General features: G+C 42.7%; 1 protein-coding gene and 1 pseudogene across 1 annotated transcript; one reads left to right on the forward strand and one right to left on the reverse strand.

Moving 5' to 3' along the window:
- The first annotated feature begins 5,065 nt into the window (after positions 1–5,065).
- Positions 5,066–14,789, forward strand: LOC120427317 (40S ribosomal protein S14-like; annotated as a pseudogene).
- A 94-nt stretch (positions 14,790–14,883) lies between these two features.
- On the reverse strand, positions 14,884–20,950 carry LOC128093732 (uncharacterized). Its single transcript, XM_052711448.1, has 2 exons — positions 16,620–20,950; positions 14,884–16,557 (listed from the first exon to the last, which is right to left on the reverse strand). The coding sequence occupies exon 1, from the start codon at positions 20,198–20,200 to the stop codon at positions 18,071–18,073; it is 2,130 nt and encodes a 709-aa protein (XP_052567408.1). The 5' UTR covers positions 20,201–20,950; the 3' UTR covers positions 14,884–16,557; positions 16,620–18,070.
- Positions 20,951–21,392: the final 442 nt, after the last annotated feature.

A 21,392-nucleotide genomic window follows, 5' to 3' on the forward strand; every position in this document is an offset into this window, starting at 1 on the left:
GCATCCAATTTGGTCAATGCTATCAAAAGTTATGAGATTTTTAAGAAAAAAATAGGGGTCAAATGACTACCCGAGCGTTTGAGTGTTTATGGATTTAGGACAAGACGGATAACATATTTCTGTCTTTTTGAAACCCGAGAAAATATCCGGTTACTCGGATTTGTTCAGTTTCTCATTGTTGACGTTTAAGGAAAAGTTAGCTGTAGTGTTTTGTAGGTACACTCAAACCCCGATGGTTTGACACCAACTGTTGTCAAACGAACGGGGTCACTTTTTAGTTTGACACCCCTTCTATACGGAGTTCACACACACTACCAAACATTTGTTTTGATAGTATGGGTGAGTGCCGTGTAAAAAGTGACAGTTCGTCACTTTTTAGTTTGACTTTGACCAACCAACGGGGTACAAACTAAAAAAGTGTCAAACGAAAAAGTGACCAACCACCGGGGGTTGAGTGTAGTTTTAAGAAAATAGAGGTACAAAAAATTACAGTCGAATAGAACCGGTTTAAAAGTTGCAAATCAAAAGTATGCTACAGGGAGCTGAATTGTGTTGCAAGCCAAGAATTACCCAACATATTCCACATCCCCCCCCCCCCCGCTCATCACCTGGCGCCCCTGGTACAAATATAGGCGCCCTACGAGAAGAAGCGCCCTCGTCAGGAACATTGGCGCCCTAAACCCGCCAACAGCGACTAACTAGTTCAAAATCGTACAGCTCAGCCCTGAATTATGGTGTAGGTATTGGAGGATGAATCAACCTAGGGGTGCCCAACTTTTTGGACCTGCGGACCAGATCTGATTATTCTGAAGCTGTGGCGGGCAAGAACTAATGTTGGATAAAAGTTGATAATGACAAATAAACTAACTATTGTTGCAAATAAGATTAATTTATTTGGATTATAAGAAATTGTAACCGGAGGCGGTCGGTCGGATCGCATCGGCGTAATTAAACGAATGGCTTAAGCGCCACTCCCAAAGGGAGACCATTCATCATGTGCTGCTTTGCCCAGCTATGAGACCCTGCCACAGGGCGGGTGTATCCTTGATGCCAAAATTTGCGATTGAGAACGATCCGACTCATCCGAGAACTCGGCGGTTAGCCGAGGCGCTACAAACGGAAGAAAAAGATCGCAAACTCAAAAAAATACCTCAGATCTAGAAAACCAAAGATTGTACTTGCCCCGTTCTTATCATCACAGGTAGAAAATCTCCCCAATCAAATTTCCCCAGAACGCTTCAGAAGCCAGAATGGCGGAACCAAACAGAAAACTACCGCGAAAGTCTTGAAAAGATTTCCCAGAACACATCAGAAAAATCTACAAAATTACTCTAGAAACTCAAAAAAACGTATATTCAGGTTCGCATAATTCAGTAGCTACAATTTTATTGATTACAAAAAAATACTTCGGGCCCTACGAGATTCGATCCGCAGATCTTCTGCATGCTAGTCTACCACGGTACCTCGGTACCACAAGAGAATTCCTGTCTCTCTACCTGACGGCAGTGCACTGCCTGGCTAGTAGTGTGCGTTGGCTTGGGGGGCGAAATTCATTTGGGATCGCTATAATTCATTCACTGGGGGTTTTGCGATCACGCAACATAACATGGGGGTGGCTTATGTTGCCCACGGGGTTGGCGGAAAAAGAACTGGCCAACGATCGATCATGCGCATGTCGGGGGAAAAAGTACTTACACGACCATGGTTTTACGTGTGTTGTTGGTTGGCGATCCGGCGATCAGCATCACTTACAGCTTCGGCTACGGCGAGATGGTTCCGCCGGCGGCTAACAGCAGACGGGTTGGCACTAACGGCGGGTGTTCAGCATCACTTCCGGTGTGCGGGGGCGCACAGGTGTGCAGCTACGAGGCTGCGATGTTGGCGTCGGTTGCGACGACGGCGCGGATGCGCGCGGGAACTTGGCGGTGGACCTAGGCCTCCACGAGGCCGTCCCGGTTCGGTCGGCTGGCGGTCGAGGGTTCGACCGTGGCGTGTGTTGACGGACGCCGCCCAGCTCGTGTGTTGACGGACGAGCCGCTTGGGGATTCACCCCGGAACTTTGACCCCTTGGTGGAGTCCAAAAGCGCTGGGTTGACGGTTGGAGTTTAGCCGAAGCATCTCTTAAGAATTTGCAATCTCTGACTGCCGAACTGGAGTGCATCGACCTCCCGTTCGAGTCAAAAAAGTGCTCTTGTCGCAAACTTTAGCATCTGAAGATTCTTCCTTCTCGTGCGGATCTCATAACAGGTCAAGGCAAAGTATTTTGAAAGTCTCCCATAAGGGGTGGCGCTCAACCCATGACATAATTAGGTCGAGGCGTAGCGCGAGAAGATAAGCCAACCATAATTATGGCACGCTAAAATATTGGCGAATTCATCTCTTCTGTCTGCCGTTCTTGCGGCAGAGGGTTGTACTGATGGTACTGCTACAAAATAAAAACAAAGATATCGTACAAAAATGTTTTTATTTGATTTATTTTTATTTTGTTTTGTTTAAAAAAGTATTGCAATTGTTTTGTCGATTGCATTTGAATACAAATGGTCGTAGAAAGTTTATAAAGTTTAATTTCTTAGCACAACAATATTTATAAAAAAAATTAAATGCACTTTTTGCGTTATTATGCATTTTAACCAAATATTTTTCAAAATATTTTAACACACACAACATTTAAAAAGCTATTCTTCTAATTTCTTCAAACAATTGAATTTTAATTAAACAAGACATTTTAAGGTGATTTCTTGACACATTTTCAAACATTTTTCAATGTTTAAAAAATATTGGCTTTTTAAATCTTTTTCCAAACAAAATTTATTGCCAAAAAGTTTTATTGAAAACTACATCCTTTTTTTCTTACTCATTTATAAGTAAATCAATTTTAATCAAATTCCTCAAGAAACAAATTTCAATTCAAAATTTATGTTTTAAATAAACACATTCAAAAACAGATCAAAACGACAGTTAAATACTTATTTATTTTTCATTTTTTGTTTTGTTCAAGGGCCAAGTTTATCGAGGAGGAATATCGACAATAAAGTGTTGACTTTTACATGTCATTTTTTTAAGAGAACACATACACAAGAGCGTCCAATTTTCGCCCGTGAAAAAAAATTCGAGGGATTTCCCGAAAAAATTTTTTTTTTCTTTTCCCGGAAAATTTGTTAATTTCCCGGGATTTCCCGAAATTCCATCAAAAGTACAGTATGTAAAAAAAGTATTTACACCCCTTGGGCACTATGTACATATTGTGATGAAACATCTAAACAATTTAATGTTGATAGAAACCTAGTACTACGTTTTGTTCAGAAACTCATGCCAGACATTTTGCTACAAAAAGCTCATGAAAAGATGATTTCTATAAAAAGTTATATACCTAACAAATACTATTACGAAAATAGAAAAGGTTCAAAAAAAGTTTGTACACCTTTCGAAAAATTTACATAAATAATGTTATTTGTTGACAAATCACCATAAATCCAGTCTCCCAACTCCAAATTCTATATAAAACCTATCTTAACTTAATTTTGAAATCTTCTAATTCAACTAAATGTCAATATATTACCATGTGTGTGTGTGTGTGTGTGTGGTCCAATCCAATACCCGCTGGCCGGCAGCGAAATTATGGGAAAGTATAGTTTGTATCAGACTTGGGTTGAGCTGATACAGCTTATCTCAGTCCCGGGTATTAGGTGGTGACAGCCCTCGCGCTGCTTCCAATGACCCATTTCAGAATGGCAGAGATCCTAGCGGCCCAATTCCGAGGTCATTGGGCATTGTCTGGCCCCGCCTAAACATAGTACAAGAACCAGACGGGTCCTCGACCTATCTTTAAACTTCCAATCCCATCAGGCAAAACAGGGATCAGCGCGTATTTAATGATTGTTGAAAAGTAGGCAAAATGTGAAAATTTCAGTTTGGATAGATCTCACCAAGTTTCTGATTTCTGGTAGTCCTAAGCACCCGGGAGTTGTCCCATATTTAGGCCGCTTGAGCGCTGCTTGATGACATTTCCGAAAATATTCCTTGGCAAACTGCTTTTATTTCTTTCGCACTATTTGATTTTTTAACTAGTTGAATACCACCCTTAGAACGAGCTAGCCCACATCACACTAATACTACTGCAAGAGCGAAGCCGCCGCGATGAACTGTCAAACCCTTGACCAAGCGGTGTAGAAAACAAAAATCGCAAAAAACTGTCCAAATTCCCAAAATTGCAGGAAATCTTCACTTTCCACATGAAATCTACACATTGTATAATCTTTTCACTACTTTTCATGCGATTTACTATAAAAACTACCGACTAAATAATTCAAATTCCGCGGACCGCACACCACCAGCCTCTGCTCTCGATGGCAGGGCTGCCAACTTCCCAACTAAATGTCAATATATTACCATACACACAAAAAAATATTTTCGAATGTTACATCATTTATGATGTAACACTTTTGCACGTCATTAAACATTTAAATTTAAATGCAATTCGATGTAAATTTGCAACAAATTATACGTAAAAACATGATTTTACATGTGATTCAACCGTTTACGTCGAATCTCAAGTTTACATCAACTGAGTTTACATGTGATTCATTTTTTCCGTGTCGAGTAAATTCACATATTTTTTTCTGTGTAGAATTGCTAAATAAACATTTTGGAGTGGGTATAACACCGTTTTGGGGGTATTTGTATCGATAGAATAGATTTTTCGTTGGAATTTCCTACCAACCCGGAATTACGTCGTCGGAAAATCCGCCGGCATCTGAACCGGTCCACAATTCACCAGTCAACCTATGTGGCATCAGAAAGGGCATAAAATTTCCGATCTTTTGATACCCATACATCCAGGTTTTCTATAAAACCCACGTTTTTAAATACCTAAGCAAAAACGTTGTTATGGTTTCGTTTGAGCAACCTGCCAAAAAAGTATGGAATTTCGTAATTTTTGTTCTCGTGGATCAAACTTACTTTTTGCCCAGGTATTTAAAAACGTAGGTTTTAAAGAAAACCTAGATGTTTGGGTATCAACAGATCGGAAATTTTATGCCCTTTCCGATTCCACATAGGTTGACTTGTGAATTGTGGACCGGTTCGGATGCCGGCGGATTTTCCGACGACGTAATTCCGGGTTGGTACGAAATTCCAACGAAAAATCTATTCTAGCGATACAAAGACCCCCAAAACGGTGTTATACCCACTCCCAAATGTTTATTTTGCAATTCTATGGTAATATATTGACATTTAGTTGAATTAGAAGATTTCAAAATTAAGTTAAGATAAGTTTTATATAGAATTTCCAGAGTTATATAAACTTTTATACTAAGTAGTTAGTAAACTTTATATTCAATCCAAATTATTTTTTTAATCAGTCAAGGATGCCTATTTGGAGTTGGGTGACTGGATTTATGGTGATTTGTCAACAAATAACATTATTTATGTAAATTTTTCGAAAGCATTAGCATTGCACAGAAAAAAAAGTGTAAAATCACACGTAATGTAAACGATAAATCGTATGTAAAACACCATCATTTAATTTTGAGATCTTATGTATAGTGCTGAAGATCATTTAAAAGGCCATCATGTAAACTGAAATCCGACGTAATGCTAAATTTGATGCAATCAATTTTATTTTTGAGAGAAACTGTCAAATTTGAATTGATGAAAAGCATGTAAAAGACAAAATCAATCGAAAAGTTGAACATGTAATGTTGAAATACTGTAAATTTCAAATGTTGTTTGTTGTTGCTAATGACAGCTAGCGAAAACAAAAGCAATTTAATTGTTGTGTCGTTTAGTCGATTGTTTGGTTCAGCGCTAGTTCTCGCCGGATAGTTTGTTTACGTTTTAAGACCAATCGGATTTGATCGAAAGATGTCTTTGGCATTTAGTTGGCGGTAAAGATGCTACAAGTAATCAAGTGCGTTGTCATGATCTTCAAGAATCTGCATCGTAATAGGTAAATATTCTTTGATGGGGGGGCACTTCGGGATCGGGGTTTCGGGGGCAGCTCACGGGCCGGGACGTGATCGTTTTCGCGGCGAACAAGCCGGACACACCAGGCAACTTGGCGAGGCGACACTAAAATATTTAGTTATCTTTCCTACTTGAAAACTAAATCATATCTGTATTAAATTACCGGATACCTTTTGCTTCTCCGACAGAAAACCACTGCAACGCTTCCACTTGCATAGTAATCTGCGATTCCTGGCTGGAACACTCCAGAACGTAACAACAAAGACCACGGCTAGAGTTGTTTTTGATCCGGCCAGCCGGGGGGGAAGGAGTTGGCGTTGTTAAACTTGTTGCTTTTTCGGAGAAATCAAACTGGATGTGTGTTTTCGACCAAATCGAACAGCTGTTCGAGCACAAGCCGCACAAATTCTCCATGAAATCGGTGCCTAAGGTTGACTGATGATTACAAGATCTGTTCCGGCGAACAGATCTTACAATGATGTTGGTGGAGGTAGCGGTGCTGCCGCCGTCGTTTGAACCGGATCCGGATAGGGACTGCTGGTGGGGAACATCAATTCGAAAGGCGCGGGAATCCGAAAATCACAAATTTAGACATTTTAGGATCACACAGGAAAGTAGAAAAATTACGTGAAAAAAAGGATTTCATTTAACTAGCAATAGCAAAAAAAAAAAACGAAACGTCACAAAATTTCTCTCTGCACGTTGCGGATTAAGTAGTCATTTGATGAGTCTACTAAAGGGTTAAACTGAAGATAAACTTATTATTAACACCCAAACTGGTTGGAGTTTTAGACGGATTTGGCCTACTTTTATTTCAGAGTGCATTGTTTACTTTCGGTTTGATTCTCTCAATGGATTCTGTCAATGGCTGATTATTTATATCGGATGGAGCGTCGATCGTGTACGTCGGAGATTCCGCGTGCCAGTGGCAATTTTGGACTTGGTTTCGACTCGAGCCAAAACATTCAGCTGGAATCCGCCGCACTTAGGTAAAGCCACCTTTTGTTTGAAGTTTTTTCGTGCAAAATTTAATCAAACCTTTTTTCTAACCAACTCTAGTCAAGAGCTCGCTTCAGCGGTTTTATCGGAGTTGTTATCATCCCCTGGAAGCTGGCTGGAGAAGAATAACGCAAGAATACTACACTCTGGGTTCTCGGAGTGGAGCGATCGAGCAGAACGCTGAAGGTCAATTTGTCCCGTCTTCGTGGTGGAAGCTGCCCGTGGCGCCGGAAGGCGACAAGCCGGTTGAAACGTAAGGCCAGCAGTTTTATCAAATGAGATGGCGTTTGTTAAACGGTAATAATGATTATAACATATATTTCAGCAAATTATAGGAGAAATTAATCCGCGAATTACTATGTCGTTGTGTTGTCGAGTGAAACGTGTGTCATTTCGGCTGGCCCCGTCGCGCTGGACACAGTACGGGAAGTGGTGGTGGCACCTGTTCCAACCGCTGCTCCGAATGCAACGTCTGCAACACCCGTAACACCTGCTTTTCTACGCAACACGGACAGTTGGGACGTGATTCTGTTGATGATACATCCTGTAGGCCGACGGAGAAGATTAGCCACGATAATCGTCACTTCCGAATCGTGGCACGTTCATCAGACGTCGAACCCGCTTCCCATATAAACCCGTGATATTTCCCGCCATAGATACGAGGTAGGGTAAATCGTAGAATTACCTAGGTACTTGTTTTATCTAATTATTTATTTTTTTGGAAACTTCAGGGACCTTCATGGGTCCGTACATTTTTGAGGATGTCGTCCATGAGTGGCAAGCTGATTGCTGAGTGAAATTACCCTCGGACGTTCCGCAAACGGTGTGAGGCAAGCGTTCCAGGGCTGAGCTGTAGGTTAGTCGAGGTTAGTCGTCGACTAACAAGTTCTTTAACAAAATGGTTGCCCTCCTTAAACAATTTGGCGCCCTCAGCAGGGCCCAAGAGAAACTTTGCATTTTGAAAATTTGCCAAGTTGCGCCGCGAAACGCTGCCGCGTTTGTTTGAATTAACTAGCAGTGCTCTTCAACGTGCTCCGTTTTGATGGTTCGTAGATGCTGCTACGTTGTTGGGTTTTATGCATCGCTAGCATACAATGACCGGTGTTATGGTTTATCAGAGTCTGGTCTGTTTTTGAAATAAACATTTTTTTTCGCTGCTATGATTAAATTTATTGCGGCTGGAGTGGCTATTTAATGCCAAATCATTAAAAAAAACTTTCCGTCAGTAGGGATGAAATTGGGTCAAAATGATTTTTTATGGAATTTGCAATTCCTCAGTCTTTTCAATGAAACTTAATTCTGTTTAAAGGGTTGTGTAGGAGACTTGATGCCTTGAAGTTTTGCATCATTTCCGGCATTGTTCTGTGCAATGGTTTTTGTTCTATTGACCAAAACCCCAAATAGGAGGGCCGAGGTACCCCAACGGAATCCGGAATATCTCCGGTAAAAGTGGACCATATTTGTCCCCCATCTGACAGTTCAAAATATAGACAAATCTGGATCTTTTGCAACCGGAAGCATCCAATTTGGTCAATGCTATCAAAAGTTATGAGATTTTTAAGAAAAAAAAATAGGGGTCAAATGACTACCCGAGCGTTTGAGTGTTTAAGGATTTAGGACAAGACGGATAACATATTTCTGTCTTTTTGAAACCCGAGAAAATATCCGGTTACTCGGATTTGTTCAATTTCTCATTGTTGACGTGTGGTTTAAGGAAAAGTTAGCTGTAGTGTTTTGTAGGTAGTTTTAAGAAAATAGAGGTACAAATAATTACAGTCGAATAGAACCGGTTTAAAAGTTGCAAATCAAAAGTATGCTACAGGGAGCTGAATTGTGTTGCAAGCCAAGAATTACCCAACATAGTTGTTATTTTTTGTGTACCCAAAAATAACAAATAAAATAACAGTTTCGGTGTTTTATCCGAAACTGTTGACAAGGATCCTTCTCCTCGTACTGAGCCTTCTGCCGTCGAGAAACGAGTAAAGGCTCCGCCAATTGTAGTGACTTCTGTCTCCGATTTGGCCAGCTTCCGAACGCAACTGAAGAATTGCAAGGAAACTTGCAATTTGAAGGTTTCGTTCCAGCTTGGTCGAAGAGGAGAATGTCGCTTGTTGACGGAATCTTTACAAGATCACCAAACTTTTGTTGGTTATTTGAAAACCCACAAACAAAATTTCTACACGTATGAGACCAAGAATGCTCGTCCATTCAAGGCGGTCCTGAAAGGTCTCTCCAACGACTTGTTGGTGGATGAGATCAAAAACGAACTTAAGGTGTTGCTTGGCTTTGTCCCATCCCAAGTAATACCAATGAAGAAAAAATCAAACGGGAATATTTCTCGCTTTGGTTTGACTTCACAATTTTATCTGATTCATTTCAACAGAAATGAAATCAACAATTTGAAACTTTTGGATAAAGTACAGTTTTTGTTCCATGTACGGGTAAAGTGGGAGCATTTTAAGAAACATGGCGGTAATGGCCAGAATCTGACCCAGTGCCGGCGTTGCCAGGCATTCGGTCACGGTACTGATCATTGCGCCATGGTTCCAAAATGCATGGTTTGCGGGGATTCTTCTCACGACAAGGACAATTGTCCCGTGAAAGAAGTCACCCAATTTAAATGTGCAAATTGTGGTGGAAATCACAAATCAAATTTCTGGGATTGCCCCATCAGAAAAAAAGGTTTTGGATTCTCGTGCTAAGCATCAGCCGAAATCCAAACCGAAATTTTCTCAAAGTCAGGTTGTACCTGCATCTTTAAATCAAACGTTCGTGCTGTCTCACTCGAACAATACCCCTACCGTGGAAAAGTTAGGTAACAGCAATGGCATTTCTTATGCCAACGTCGTTTCGGGTTCGGGTTCATCCACGAATTTTAAATCCTCTACCAATTTTCAAATTGGGCAGGTACCTCAAATTTCATTTGAAAATTTTTCTGCTGGCAACACTTTGGGATCTTCTGATCTCGGCGATGTTACGTTTGAAAAAATGACTTTTTTGCAAAACTCACTGTTTGGTTTGATTCAAACAATGAGTAATGCTACATCCATGATGGAAGCTATCCAGATTGGATTAAAATTTGCGAATGATGTTGTTCTTACCCTGAAGTTTAATCATGGATCTAAGTAATTCCATCAATATTATGAATTTTAATGCTCGCTCTTTAAAAGCGAAAGAAAATGATTTTTTCAACTTTTTACGAGTTCATAACGTGCATGTTGCTGTTATAACCGAAACATTTTTAAAAACTGGCACTTATTTGAAAAGTGATCCAGATTATAAAGTTATAACCAATAACAGAATGAATCGAAATGGCGGTGGAGTTGCAATAGTTATCCACCGTAGTATGACTTATAGCACGTTACGTGACTTTAAGTTAAAAGTTATTGAAAGTTTGGGCATTGAACTGGAAACTTCTTTTGGGAAAATTATGATTGCTGCTACATATTTGCCTTTCCAATGCACTGGGGAAAATAAAAATTATTTCAAAGGGGATTTGAATAAACTTACTCGGCATAGATCTCGATTTTTGATCATCGGTGATTTTAATGCCAAACACCAATCTTGGAATAATTCAAAAGTAAATTCCAATGGTAAAATTCTATTCAGAGATTGCACTTCTGGTCTTTATTCGGTTTTATACCCGAATGGGCCAACTTGCTTTTCTTCTGTTAGAAATCCATCAACAATTGATTTGGTTTTGACAAATCAAAGTCAGTATTGTGGTCCTTTAGTGACTCATGCTGATTTTGATTCTGATCACCTTCCAGTAACTTTTTCACTTTCTCATGAAGCAGTTACCAGACCCAATAGTTCTGTGTTTAATTACCACAAAGCTAATTGGGACAGGTATCAGCATCATATTGAGAACAATTTAAATCATGATTTTGTTTTAGAAACCAAAGCTGATATTGATTCAGCCTTGGAATCTTTAACTAATGCAATTTTGGATGCTAGGAATATTGCTATTCCTAAAGTCCAAGTCAAATTTGATTCTCCCATTATTGATGACGATCTTCAGCTTCTGATTCGTCTGAAAAATGTTCGTCGAAGACAGTATCAACGTTCTCGTGATCCTGCACTGAAGCAAATTCAAAAAGATTTGCAAAAGGTTATTGACCACAGATTCACTCTCCTGCGAAATGAAAAGTTCGCAAGAGATGTCAAACAAATTAAACCTTATTCCAAACCTTTTTGGAAACTTTCAAAGGTTCTTAAGAAACCTCAAAAACCAATCCCTTCTTTAAGAGATGGTGATAATATTCTATTAACTAATGGGGAGAAAGCTCAAAAACTTGCTCAGCAGTTTGAGAGTGCTCATAATTTCAACTTAAATGTTCTGAGTCCTATTGAAAATCAAATTTCAATAGAATTTCAGAATATTGTTGAACAACAGTTTTCATCAGATGATGTTTTGAATACGGATCTGAATGAAATAAAATCTTTTATCAAAAAAATTAAAAATATGAAAGCCCCTGGTGAGGATGGCTTTTTTTACATTTTAATTAAAAAATTACCTGAAGCAACTTTAAGTAGCTTGGTCAAAATTTGCAACAAATGTTTTGATTTGGCATATTTTCCCAGTAGTTGGAAAAATGCCAAAGTAGTTCCGATTTTGAAACCGGATAAAAATCCTGCTGAAGCCTCAAGCTATCGGCCCATTATTTTGCTTTCATCTATTAGTAAATTATTCGAAAGAATAATTCTTAATAGAATGATGAGACACATTAATGAAAATTCAATTTTCGCTGATGAGCAGTTTGGATTTCGCCTTGGGCATTCAACTACTCATCAGTTGTTGAGAGTTTCAAATTTAATTCGAAGCAACAAATCTGAGGGCTGCTCTTCTAGACATAGAAAAAGCATTTGACAGTGTTTGGCATAAAGGTTTGATTGCGAAATTAAAAAGGTTTAATTTTCCGATTTATATCGTGAAAATTATTCAAAATTATTTGACGGATCGTACTCTGCAGGTATGTTATCAGAACAGCAAATCTGATCAACTACCTGTACGTGCCGGCGTCCCTCAAGGAAGCATTTTGGGTCCAATTTTATACAATATTTTTACTTCTGACTTGCCTGATTTGCCCCCAGGATGTCAGAAATCACTTTTTGCTGATGATACAAGCATCTCCGCCAAAGGTAGAAGCCTTCGTGTCATCACAAGAAGATTACAAAAAAGCTTGGATATTTTCAATTCGACCGGGACCGTGGTGTAGGGGTTAGCGTGATTGCCTCTCACCCAGTCGGCCTGGGTTCGATCCCAGACGGTCCCGGTGGCATTTTTCGAGACGAGATTTGTCTGATCACGCCTTCCGTCGGACGGGAAGTAAATGTTGGCCCCGGACTAATCTAAAAAGTTAGGTCGTTAGCTCAGTCCAGGTGTAGGAGTCGTCTCCCTGGGTCCTGCCTCGGTGGAGTCGCTGGTAGGCAGTTGGACTAACAATCCAAAGGTCGTCAGTTCAAATCCCGCCCAAGTAACCACAAGCACTAAATCAAAACTCTAAATTCACTCTAAATAAACATTCCCGATGCTATGACACTTTAAATAGTCTTTCCAAATGTTTCGAAACATTTGTAGCTTGAAACATTATTACCTACCGTATAATGACATATAGAACAGCCAATTAAAGTTTCGAAGCATTTAGCACAACAATGTTTCAAAGTATTAATGGTAAGCTTTATATATCACTGTAGAGTAAGCTTTTAATGTTATATCACATTTTGACATTTCTTAAAATGTTTCAAAACACTAACTTAACACTAGTGAGGGCAATAAAAGTTTGGCAGTATTTCGTGGTATGTTTATGTTTGCTGCAGGTAAAATCGTTCGGCGCACGGTTCAGCGTCTATAAAAATGTGAGTCAATTATACTTAGTTTAACTGGGCTTAGTATTAAACTATTCTTTTTTCCAGAACAGCTCCTTATCGTCGCAAGATACAATTTTCTAGTTACGATGGCTTCCTGCAAAAACAAAACTAGAAAGGAGGAGTTTTCGCTCTACGCCAGCTTCAACGACACTTTCGACCACGTCACGGATCTTTCGGGCAAAGAAACAACCTCGCGCGTCACCGGCAACATGAACGCCAAGGCCGATCGTGACGAGGCTCCGCCCTACGCCGCTTTGTTGGCTGCTCGAACGTCGCCGATAAGTGCAAATCGCTCGGAATCACGCTGCGTGCCACCGGCGGAAACCGCACCAAGAGCCCGGGACCAGGTGCTCAGTCGACGCACCGTGCTCTGTCCTGTTCGTCAAAGAATTTTGTGATTTTTTTTAGTGCTATTAGTATAAACATAAATAAATGCTCTGTTTTAATCTGGCAAGTGTTTCAGTTTTTCTTGAAGTTGTTCCTCTAGGAAGACTTAGTCGGCAAAAATCATCTGAATAAACATATTTCAGGACGGACGAGACGGTTGGCGGAGGGCATCTAGATGAAACATCTCAGTACACGCAGTTTAGAATCTCGAAAGCAAAGCAACACAGCAAAAAAACAAACAAACTTTCAAAATCATCATCCCAGCGTAAAAGCACTCTCCCAAGAGAGAGAAAGAGCTGCGCAAAGCTTTTTGATTTTTCTATTTTTGTTCTGTCGGTAAAGTAGTATTTTGACGTTTTACCGCTGTATAACTGTATATCTACTCAATTTTACCTCCATGCGTATAAAGTGAATATAAAGTTTCAAGACTCTATAGACAAACTTTATATGTTGATATAGAGGGGATTTAAAGTTACCTTATACAGTCCCGCGGTTACTTGGGCGGGGTGGATGGAAGCTAAGGTGTAAAAAGAGGTTTGCAATTGCCTCAACAATCAAGCCTTCGAACACCTAGTTTCGAGTAGGAATCTCGCAATCGAGAACGCCAAGGCAATGCTGTAGAGCGAATAATTTGATTTTGATTTTCAATTCTTATTTGAAAGAATGGAAAATTACTCCAAATGCTGCAAAAACTCAACTTATTATTTTCCCTCACAAACCAAGGGCTGATTTTCTTAAACCAAAAAGTCATCACATTATAAAGATGAATGAGGTAAATTTAAAGTGGGAGGATCAAGTGAAATATCTTGGACTTGCTTTTGACAAAAACCTTACTTACAAGGATCACATTGAAAGTATCCAGGTTAAATGTAACAAATATATTAAATGTTTGTATCCACTTATAAACAGGAATTCTAGACTTTGTCTCAAGAATAAACTGTTAATTTATAAACAAATTTTCAGACCTGCCATGCTTTATGCTGTGCCGATCTGGACAAGCTGTTGCTTAACCAGGAAGAAAAAACTTCAGAGGATTCAGAACAAAATTCTGAAAATGATTCTGAAACTTCCTCCCTGGTTCAGCTCCAGTGAACTTCATCAATTAGCCGAAGTTGACACTTTAGACGTTATGTCCAATAAGATAATTGATGCATTTCGACAAAAATCATTGCAGTCTTCAGCTGCATTGATCCGCTCTTTATATAGTTTATAAGTTAGTTTTAAGGTATCCCTTTTCCCTTTTGTACATGTAGGACCTCCTACATTTGAAATCACTGAATAGCGAAAGCTACAATATTTCATGAATAAATGAAAGTTGCTAGTATTTAAAATTGAGGTGAAAAGTCATCGATTGTGATTGGACACTCAATAATATTTTAACTGAATGAATGTACATGGAAGAGAAAATCAAAATAAATATAAATTTAAAAAAAAAACCCGCCAACAGCGACTAACTTATTCAAAATCGTACTGCTCAGCCCTGATAAGCTGTATCAGCATTCGGCATATACAAAGTCTGATACAAATTATACTTTCCCATAATATCGCTACCGGTTAGCGGGTATTGGATTGGACCACACACACACACACACACACACACACACACACACACACACACACACACACACACACACACATATCATTTTTTGCCCGATACTTGCACTTTGTCGACACTTAATTATTCCAGTAAGAAAATATGTTGAATCAAGTTTGAATTTCAAGAAAATATAATTTTCAGCCCGAAACTTGCACCTAGTCGAAGGCACTAAATCGTTCCAGTGTGAAAATATGTTGAATCAAGTTTGAATTTTAAGAAAATATCATTTTCAGCCCAATACTTGCACTTAGTCGATGGCACTAAATCATTCCATTGTGAAAATATGTTAAATCAAGTATAATACTTGCACTTAGTCGAAGGCACTAAATCGTTCCAGTATGGTTTCCGGCACACGCCGGGGTTTGGATATCGTATAGAACCCACCCTTGGTAGCAGCCTGTGCTAACTAACATTCCCGTCCCAATCCCCCCGAGATCTACAAACTGACATGGCGGGCGCCGTTGGTGGCCAATGACTGTTACCTATCTACAGCAGCTCTAGTTTTGATGATCTTGATGTTTTATCTTTTCAGCGCATTCATGCATGCTGTTGATAAGGGAAACATCACTAGATCGTTGAAGCGTATGATCGCTTGTGCTGATAGGATATTACACTCAAAAAACCTTTCACCACAGAGTTGCATGAAAATTCCAGTGGCAGTCCATTTTTGGTTCAGAACAACGTTTTACAGGAGTCATGCAACTATCACAGTGAATTCACGTCATCCCAAATTGATTCTCACATAGCCTGCACTCACGCAATTAAACGCTACGTGAAATTTATGCCTGAAAAATTTTAAAGCGTGGCTTACAGTCAGCTGTGTTTACACTCAAAATAGTTTTCACCACAATGTTGCATGAAAATATACGTGATTTTTTTCCATTTGGCATTTCATGCAACAGTGACATGAACGTCATGTGGGAACTGAATCTCAGTGCACAGACCCTCGATGGTTATTCACTACCGCATCATGCAAGGTTTGCATGAATTTCTCGTGAAATAAGCATGGCTTTCCATGCAATATTCACATGACCTGAATGTCAAACTCACCTGAACCTTAAATGGCATTTTAGTGGGTTATTTCTTTATTTTTATTATTCTTTTTCAGATAAAAAAATTATAATACACAAGTCTTTGAACTTTTTATTGTCAAAAGATTTGATTTTTCGATCTTTAAACCACAATATTAATCGAAAAAACGAAGTTGACTTTATAGCTGTCGGCCACCATTGCTAGTACCAACCACTAGTGTCTTCTTTTTTATCTACAAGGACTTCGCCGCCCTGGGCTCCTAAGTGTATGAAAGTATGGCACGGAGCGACGGCGCCGAATACCCATATTTACACAAAGAATTTTAGAGCGCCCGCCGCGGGATTCGAACCGGCGACCTCTGGATTGGAGTCCAGTGCGCGGTCCGATTGATCCACACGGGCGGGACAATATTAATCACAGTTCATAAAACACTATTAATCACAATTCACTACCAATTTAGCTGCTTTCCGGGTGAAGGGTTTAAGTTGGGTGGATTTCTCCTATTTTTGTTGAATTTGATTCACGTATCCGGATTTTCGCTAACGGTGTGCGGGCCGGTATGCTGAAGCACTTTAGCAGCCTTAATTTTCTGTTGGTTCCTGCCAGCGCCTTTCTCAGCTTACTTGTCTCCATTTTGCGACGTTTGATGGCCTGGTTTTGCTGGGCCTTGCGCACCTCCGGATTTATGTTTCAATTGGCCTTAGGGTCTAGAAATAAGACAATTGAAATTTAATTTAAAAAAATACAACATGATTACAAAAATACTAACCATCGAACTGTTAATATGGCTGAAACAGCGCGACGAGGAATGTCAGAAAATAACCAGCTGAACCGACAAAAAATTAAACGATGTTCACTTCAAGAGAATCAGCAGCCGACTGATCGTCCTCAGACTGCTCGCCCGGTTTGAAATTTGCAGACAGGAATTTCATGCAACCTCTTCAAACATTGTTGTACACTCAAAATAATGTTCACCACAATGTTGCATGAAAATATATGTGGTTATTTTCCATATGGATGTTCATGCCAAATCTACGTGAACCTCTGGTGGCTAGGCTGTATGCATTTTCAAATATACCAATACAGTCATACCCGACATCACAAGAATGTCACTGTTCGGTCGGGACCGAACTACGGAGCGTGTGGACTGTAATTTTGGCGACGGCGGACTCTCAGGTGCGGTCACCCTTGGTGGACAACGGAGGAACCAATTTTCGGAGGCGGAAATCGGATTTGCGATCGGACCAAACTTAGGCGAAAGCAGGGCAACTCTTCTAAACAATACTTAACTTATCTGTATTTCTCTACTGGGTCGATCTACAAAGGTTGCGCGGTCGCGGGGTTACTTCCTCGGAAGCCGGTTCGGGGTTCGCGTCGGATCGCGTCGAGGTTGGGCGAAACTTGTCCTCGCGTGTCGTACGCCTCCTTCTCGGACGGGAGGTGGAGCAAGAATGCTGCTGACGTCGTGGTGTGGAGCAAACTAGCGGTACTTTTCCTCGTCGTTGCACGCGCCGTTTTCCCTCCACTTTGTGTGTGTGGTTTGTTTTGGTTAGCGCTCCCTTCAGGAACGCTCGAGTGCACGCTAAACTCTTTCCGGACGGAACATACTCCCCCCGTTGAAGCATCGATTCAACATTTTTGCTGATCAGGTTGGCGTTGATGATGTCGAAACGGAGTGTTGAGTTGTTGATCAGATGCGTAGCAACGGGAAGAAGTAGCGGATCGAAGTTCTTCGTGGGCGGTCTCCATCGTGAAGGCATGGTTTGAGCATTTCCAGCTGCTTCGGGCGGACCTTCGGTGGTCCCAGGCAATCTGCTGTAGTCGCATTGGCAGGTCTGGGAGTTCATTGTGGTCGATGGAGTGATGCGTGTGGAACCATTATCGGGCAGGACGCACTGCGGTAACTCGCCACCAACCGTGCAGGCTTGTTTGATCCAGTGGCGATAGTCTCGGTGGAACAGCTTGGTGTGGTCATCGTGTTGAGCGGTTGGCCGCTTTTTGTTCTCCAGCGTGCGTTCGCCAACGGAGCACTTTCGATGGGCTGGTTCGGAATCGTTCATCAGGCTTCGTCCACCGACGTCTTGGATAATCGGTTTGCGAGGGTGGCATCCTCGTGTGTAGTTGGAATCGTCATCGTAGCGCCGATTGCAGCTTCGGGACATCCGCACTGTGGAGTAACTGTACGGCGGGTTGCTCGGAATCTTGCTCCGCTGCCAGCCTTCAAGCAATCGTAGTAGGCGAACCTTTTGGCTGCTCACACCGCGTCGGTTGACCTTGACGGACTTTCGGAGCGACGATCTGTTCGCACGGCCCACGGCCGTTCTTCGGGAAACTGGTTTCACGACCGACGAAGTCGTTCTCATGGTACTTGGCGTGTATGGTGTGGCAAAAAGCAAGCAAAATTGGGAGCATACTCACAAGTGCGGCAGCGGTGGTGCTTGAAGTTGTCCAAAGTGATCTGCTTCGTTTGGTTTTGGGCTTCGTTCTGGACTCGACGATGGTGGCTTTCAAGTTGGATGTTAGCTTGGAGCAGCAGCGTGAGCAGCAGGGACTGCCGTTTGTTCGGTTAAGCTTCAGGCAGGTCCAGAAAACTGCGGCGATAGTGAGCCATCTCTGCGGCAGGCCGAGTGGTTCGTTCAGGAGTGGTCGATGGTTGAGCGCTTCGCTTGTTGGGGTGCTCTTCTTCGGTGCTGCTCGATGCTGAAGCCGTTTGAGGGCGTGCTTGGAACCACCTTTGCGTTCAGACCGCACGCACGTCTTCGTCAGTTGCTCGGTCTCGGACTTTCGTTTCTGTGGAGGTTTCTCTTCGTGGTGTTGGTGTGTCACGTTCACGCGATTGGGTTCCGGAGCTCCTGTGTCTCGCAGATCACCAGAAGTCGAGCTGGTGGGTCGTTGTTCGTGTGGTGCGCCTCGGCAAAGCACTGGGTGTAACGGGTCCGGGAACTTTGGAGAAACGCCGTCCGTCTTTCGTGAGCTGGGGTTTGCGGGTTTGTTGACAGCGTGCTTCTTCCGGGTTCTGTGGGTGTCGTTGAGCGGCGGGTTGGGACAGGCTATCGCTAGGCTTCGTTTATCGGGCGCTTTCGCAGCGGTTGGCAGCGGCGGATTTAGCTCTGCTCTGGTCTGGAGGGTTACAGCGTCCCGTTGGATGGTCGTCAGGGAGCTGCCGTGCTCGACACGGAGAGAATTCACCTTTTCGTTCCGGAGGTTCACCGCTGGTAGCGGCTCGCGTTCTTTCGTTCGTGCGTCACCGTCCGTGAGCGAACGTTTGGAGTTGAACAGGTTGGGTTCGGGAAAGCTTGGCAGCACTGTTGACATCATCTCGGCTTCGGGTCGGGATCCGCTGTCCTCTGAGCAGCGGTCAGTGTTGAGGAGCGTTGTCACCGTCGGCATTGCGAGTTCCCATCTCTCGTCGGTTTCGACTTGTGGTTCGATGCCGTTGTCTGTTGCGATCAGACTTGCTTCGTGGTTCAGGACACTGTCGGGAGTTGGCGCACCAGTCATGTGGGTACCGTCGTCCGGGAGGACACGGCCGGTTCCGGATTCGTTGGGGTTTCCTTGTGCCGGTTCGAGAGGCACGCATTTGACACTGGTTTCGGTTTCTTCGCTGGAGATTGCGGACACTGGGAGGTCCGTCGGATTGGCATCGGTTGCCGGTTGAAGCTGGTCACGCATGACCACTTCGGTGTCCAAGACATCGCTCGCGGATGTGGGCTTGGATGGGCGGATTGGATCGATCTTTGGCGGCATACGACTTCGCAAAGCCGTATCCGCTTCCAGGGTTTGGGACCTGGACCGGGTTTCGGGTGGTGAGCTCGTGTAGCTCGTCGACGGAGAGTGATTTCGCAAAATCACTTCCGTGTCCAGGTTTTCGGGCCTGGATCGTAGGTTCGAGTTGGCGGTTTGTCCTGAGAGCTCCGGATGGGTGGACTCACAGGCCATCATCGGGGTGTCCCAGTAGTTGCTCTCGTAGATCGTCGGCGTTGACATCGTCCAGAGCTTCTGCTGGTGTGCAACGTAGTCCATTACACTCGTTTTCGGGTTGGCGTTCGTCAGCGCAATGAACTTCTCCTCCAATGGCACGCTGACTGCATCGAAGAGTTGGTCGAAGGCGTCGTATTCCACTTCTTGCTGGGCGAGGTCGTCATCCGGAACATTGCCGACGATGCAGCTGTGTGCTCGGCCGTACTCGTCGTACAATGCCCAAAGGGTTTTACGCAGCTTTGTCAGCTGCGCTAGCGTCGGATTCTGCAGATCGAGGACGACATCCCGGAGATTCGCGATCTTTTGCATGGCATGTACTCGCTGTTGGAACGCATCCTCCAGCTTCATCGTAAACATTGCCTTCCACATGGTGAAATGGGGAATCAAAGGGCAACAGAATCGATGCGGAACGCTGCAGCTCGCCTACAGCGTTGGCAGCGGAATGTGGTTTCCGCGAGAGGGATGTTTGCCTTCACAGACGACGGGTTTGTTTCACTTTTTTTCGCACTTTTCTGCTTCAGCAGGAATCTTCTTCTTCTTTTTCGCACTGTTCTGTCAAATCTTTCACGGCTCGCAGCAAAAGATTCGCGCTACTTCGGTTCGGCACCGCTCAAAAATCTCACTTCCGGAACAGTTCTTTTGCGCACTTTGTCGGAACTTTCCTTCCGGATGTCCCCGGGGCGGCGCGCACACGAAAGTCCAATCCGGGTCGGTAGGACCATATGTTCGGTCGGGACCGAACTACGGAGCGTGTGGACTGTAATTTTGGCGACGGCGGACTCTCGGGTGCGGTCACCCTTGGTGGACAACGGAGGAACCACTTTTCGGAGGCGGAAATCGGATTTGCGATCGGACCAAACTTAGGCGAAAGCAGGGCAACTCTTCTAAACAATACTTAACTTATCTGTATTTCTCTACTGGGTCGATCTACAAAGGTTGCGCGGTCGCGGGGTTACTTCCTCGGAAGCCGGTTCGGGGTTCGCGTCGGATCGCGTCGAGGTTGGGCGAAACTTGTCCTCGCGTGTCGTACGCCTCCTTCTCGGACGGGAGGTGGAGCAAGAATGCTGCTGACGTCGTGGTGTGGAGCAAACTAGCGGTACTTTTCCTCGTCGTTGCACGCGCCGTTTTCCCTCCACTTTTGCGTGTGTTGTTTTGTTTTGGTTTGCGCTCCCTTCAGGAACGCTCGAGTACACGCTAAACTCTTTCCGGACGGAACAGTCACGTTACGGTTGCAGTAAATTCACGCAAGCTCTGCCTGATTGGAATGCAAATATCATATGATTTTCTAATGACTTTTACAGTGCGGGAGGTTGGGGGTGGGGCATTGTTTTCTTCTTTTTTTTGTTATTGATGATTAATTTTGAATGAAATAATTGAGTTGTTCTTTTACATTTTTATTCACTTATACACAACCACACTAGCACGACAATCTCAATAACAAAACAACACTCTACACAATACACTCGTTTTACTTGTCTGGAAATTCAGGACGCACCCATGGTTCCGGCGTATCGTTAGCTGCTCGCGGAGTGTCTTAACCTGCTGTCGTACAGGACCGACG

Source organism: Culex pipiens, unplaced genomic scaffold (assembly GCF_016801865.2).
Source record: "Culex pipiens pallens isolate TS unplaced genomic scaffold, TS_CPP_V2 Cpp_Un0027, whole genome shotgun sequence".
NCBI classification, from domain to species: Eukaryota; Metazoa; Arthropoda; class Insecta; order Diptera; family Culicidae; genus Culex; species Culex pipiens.

Bases quoted from the DNA above. Each gene is read 5' to 3' on its own strand.
- LOC128093732 (XM_052711448.1), bottom strand. From the start codon at position 20,200: ATGTGGAAGGCAATGTTTACGATGAAGCTGGAGGATGCGTTCCAACAG.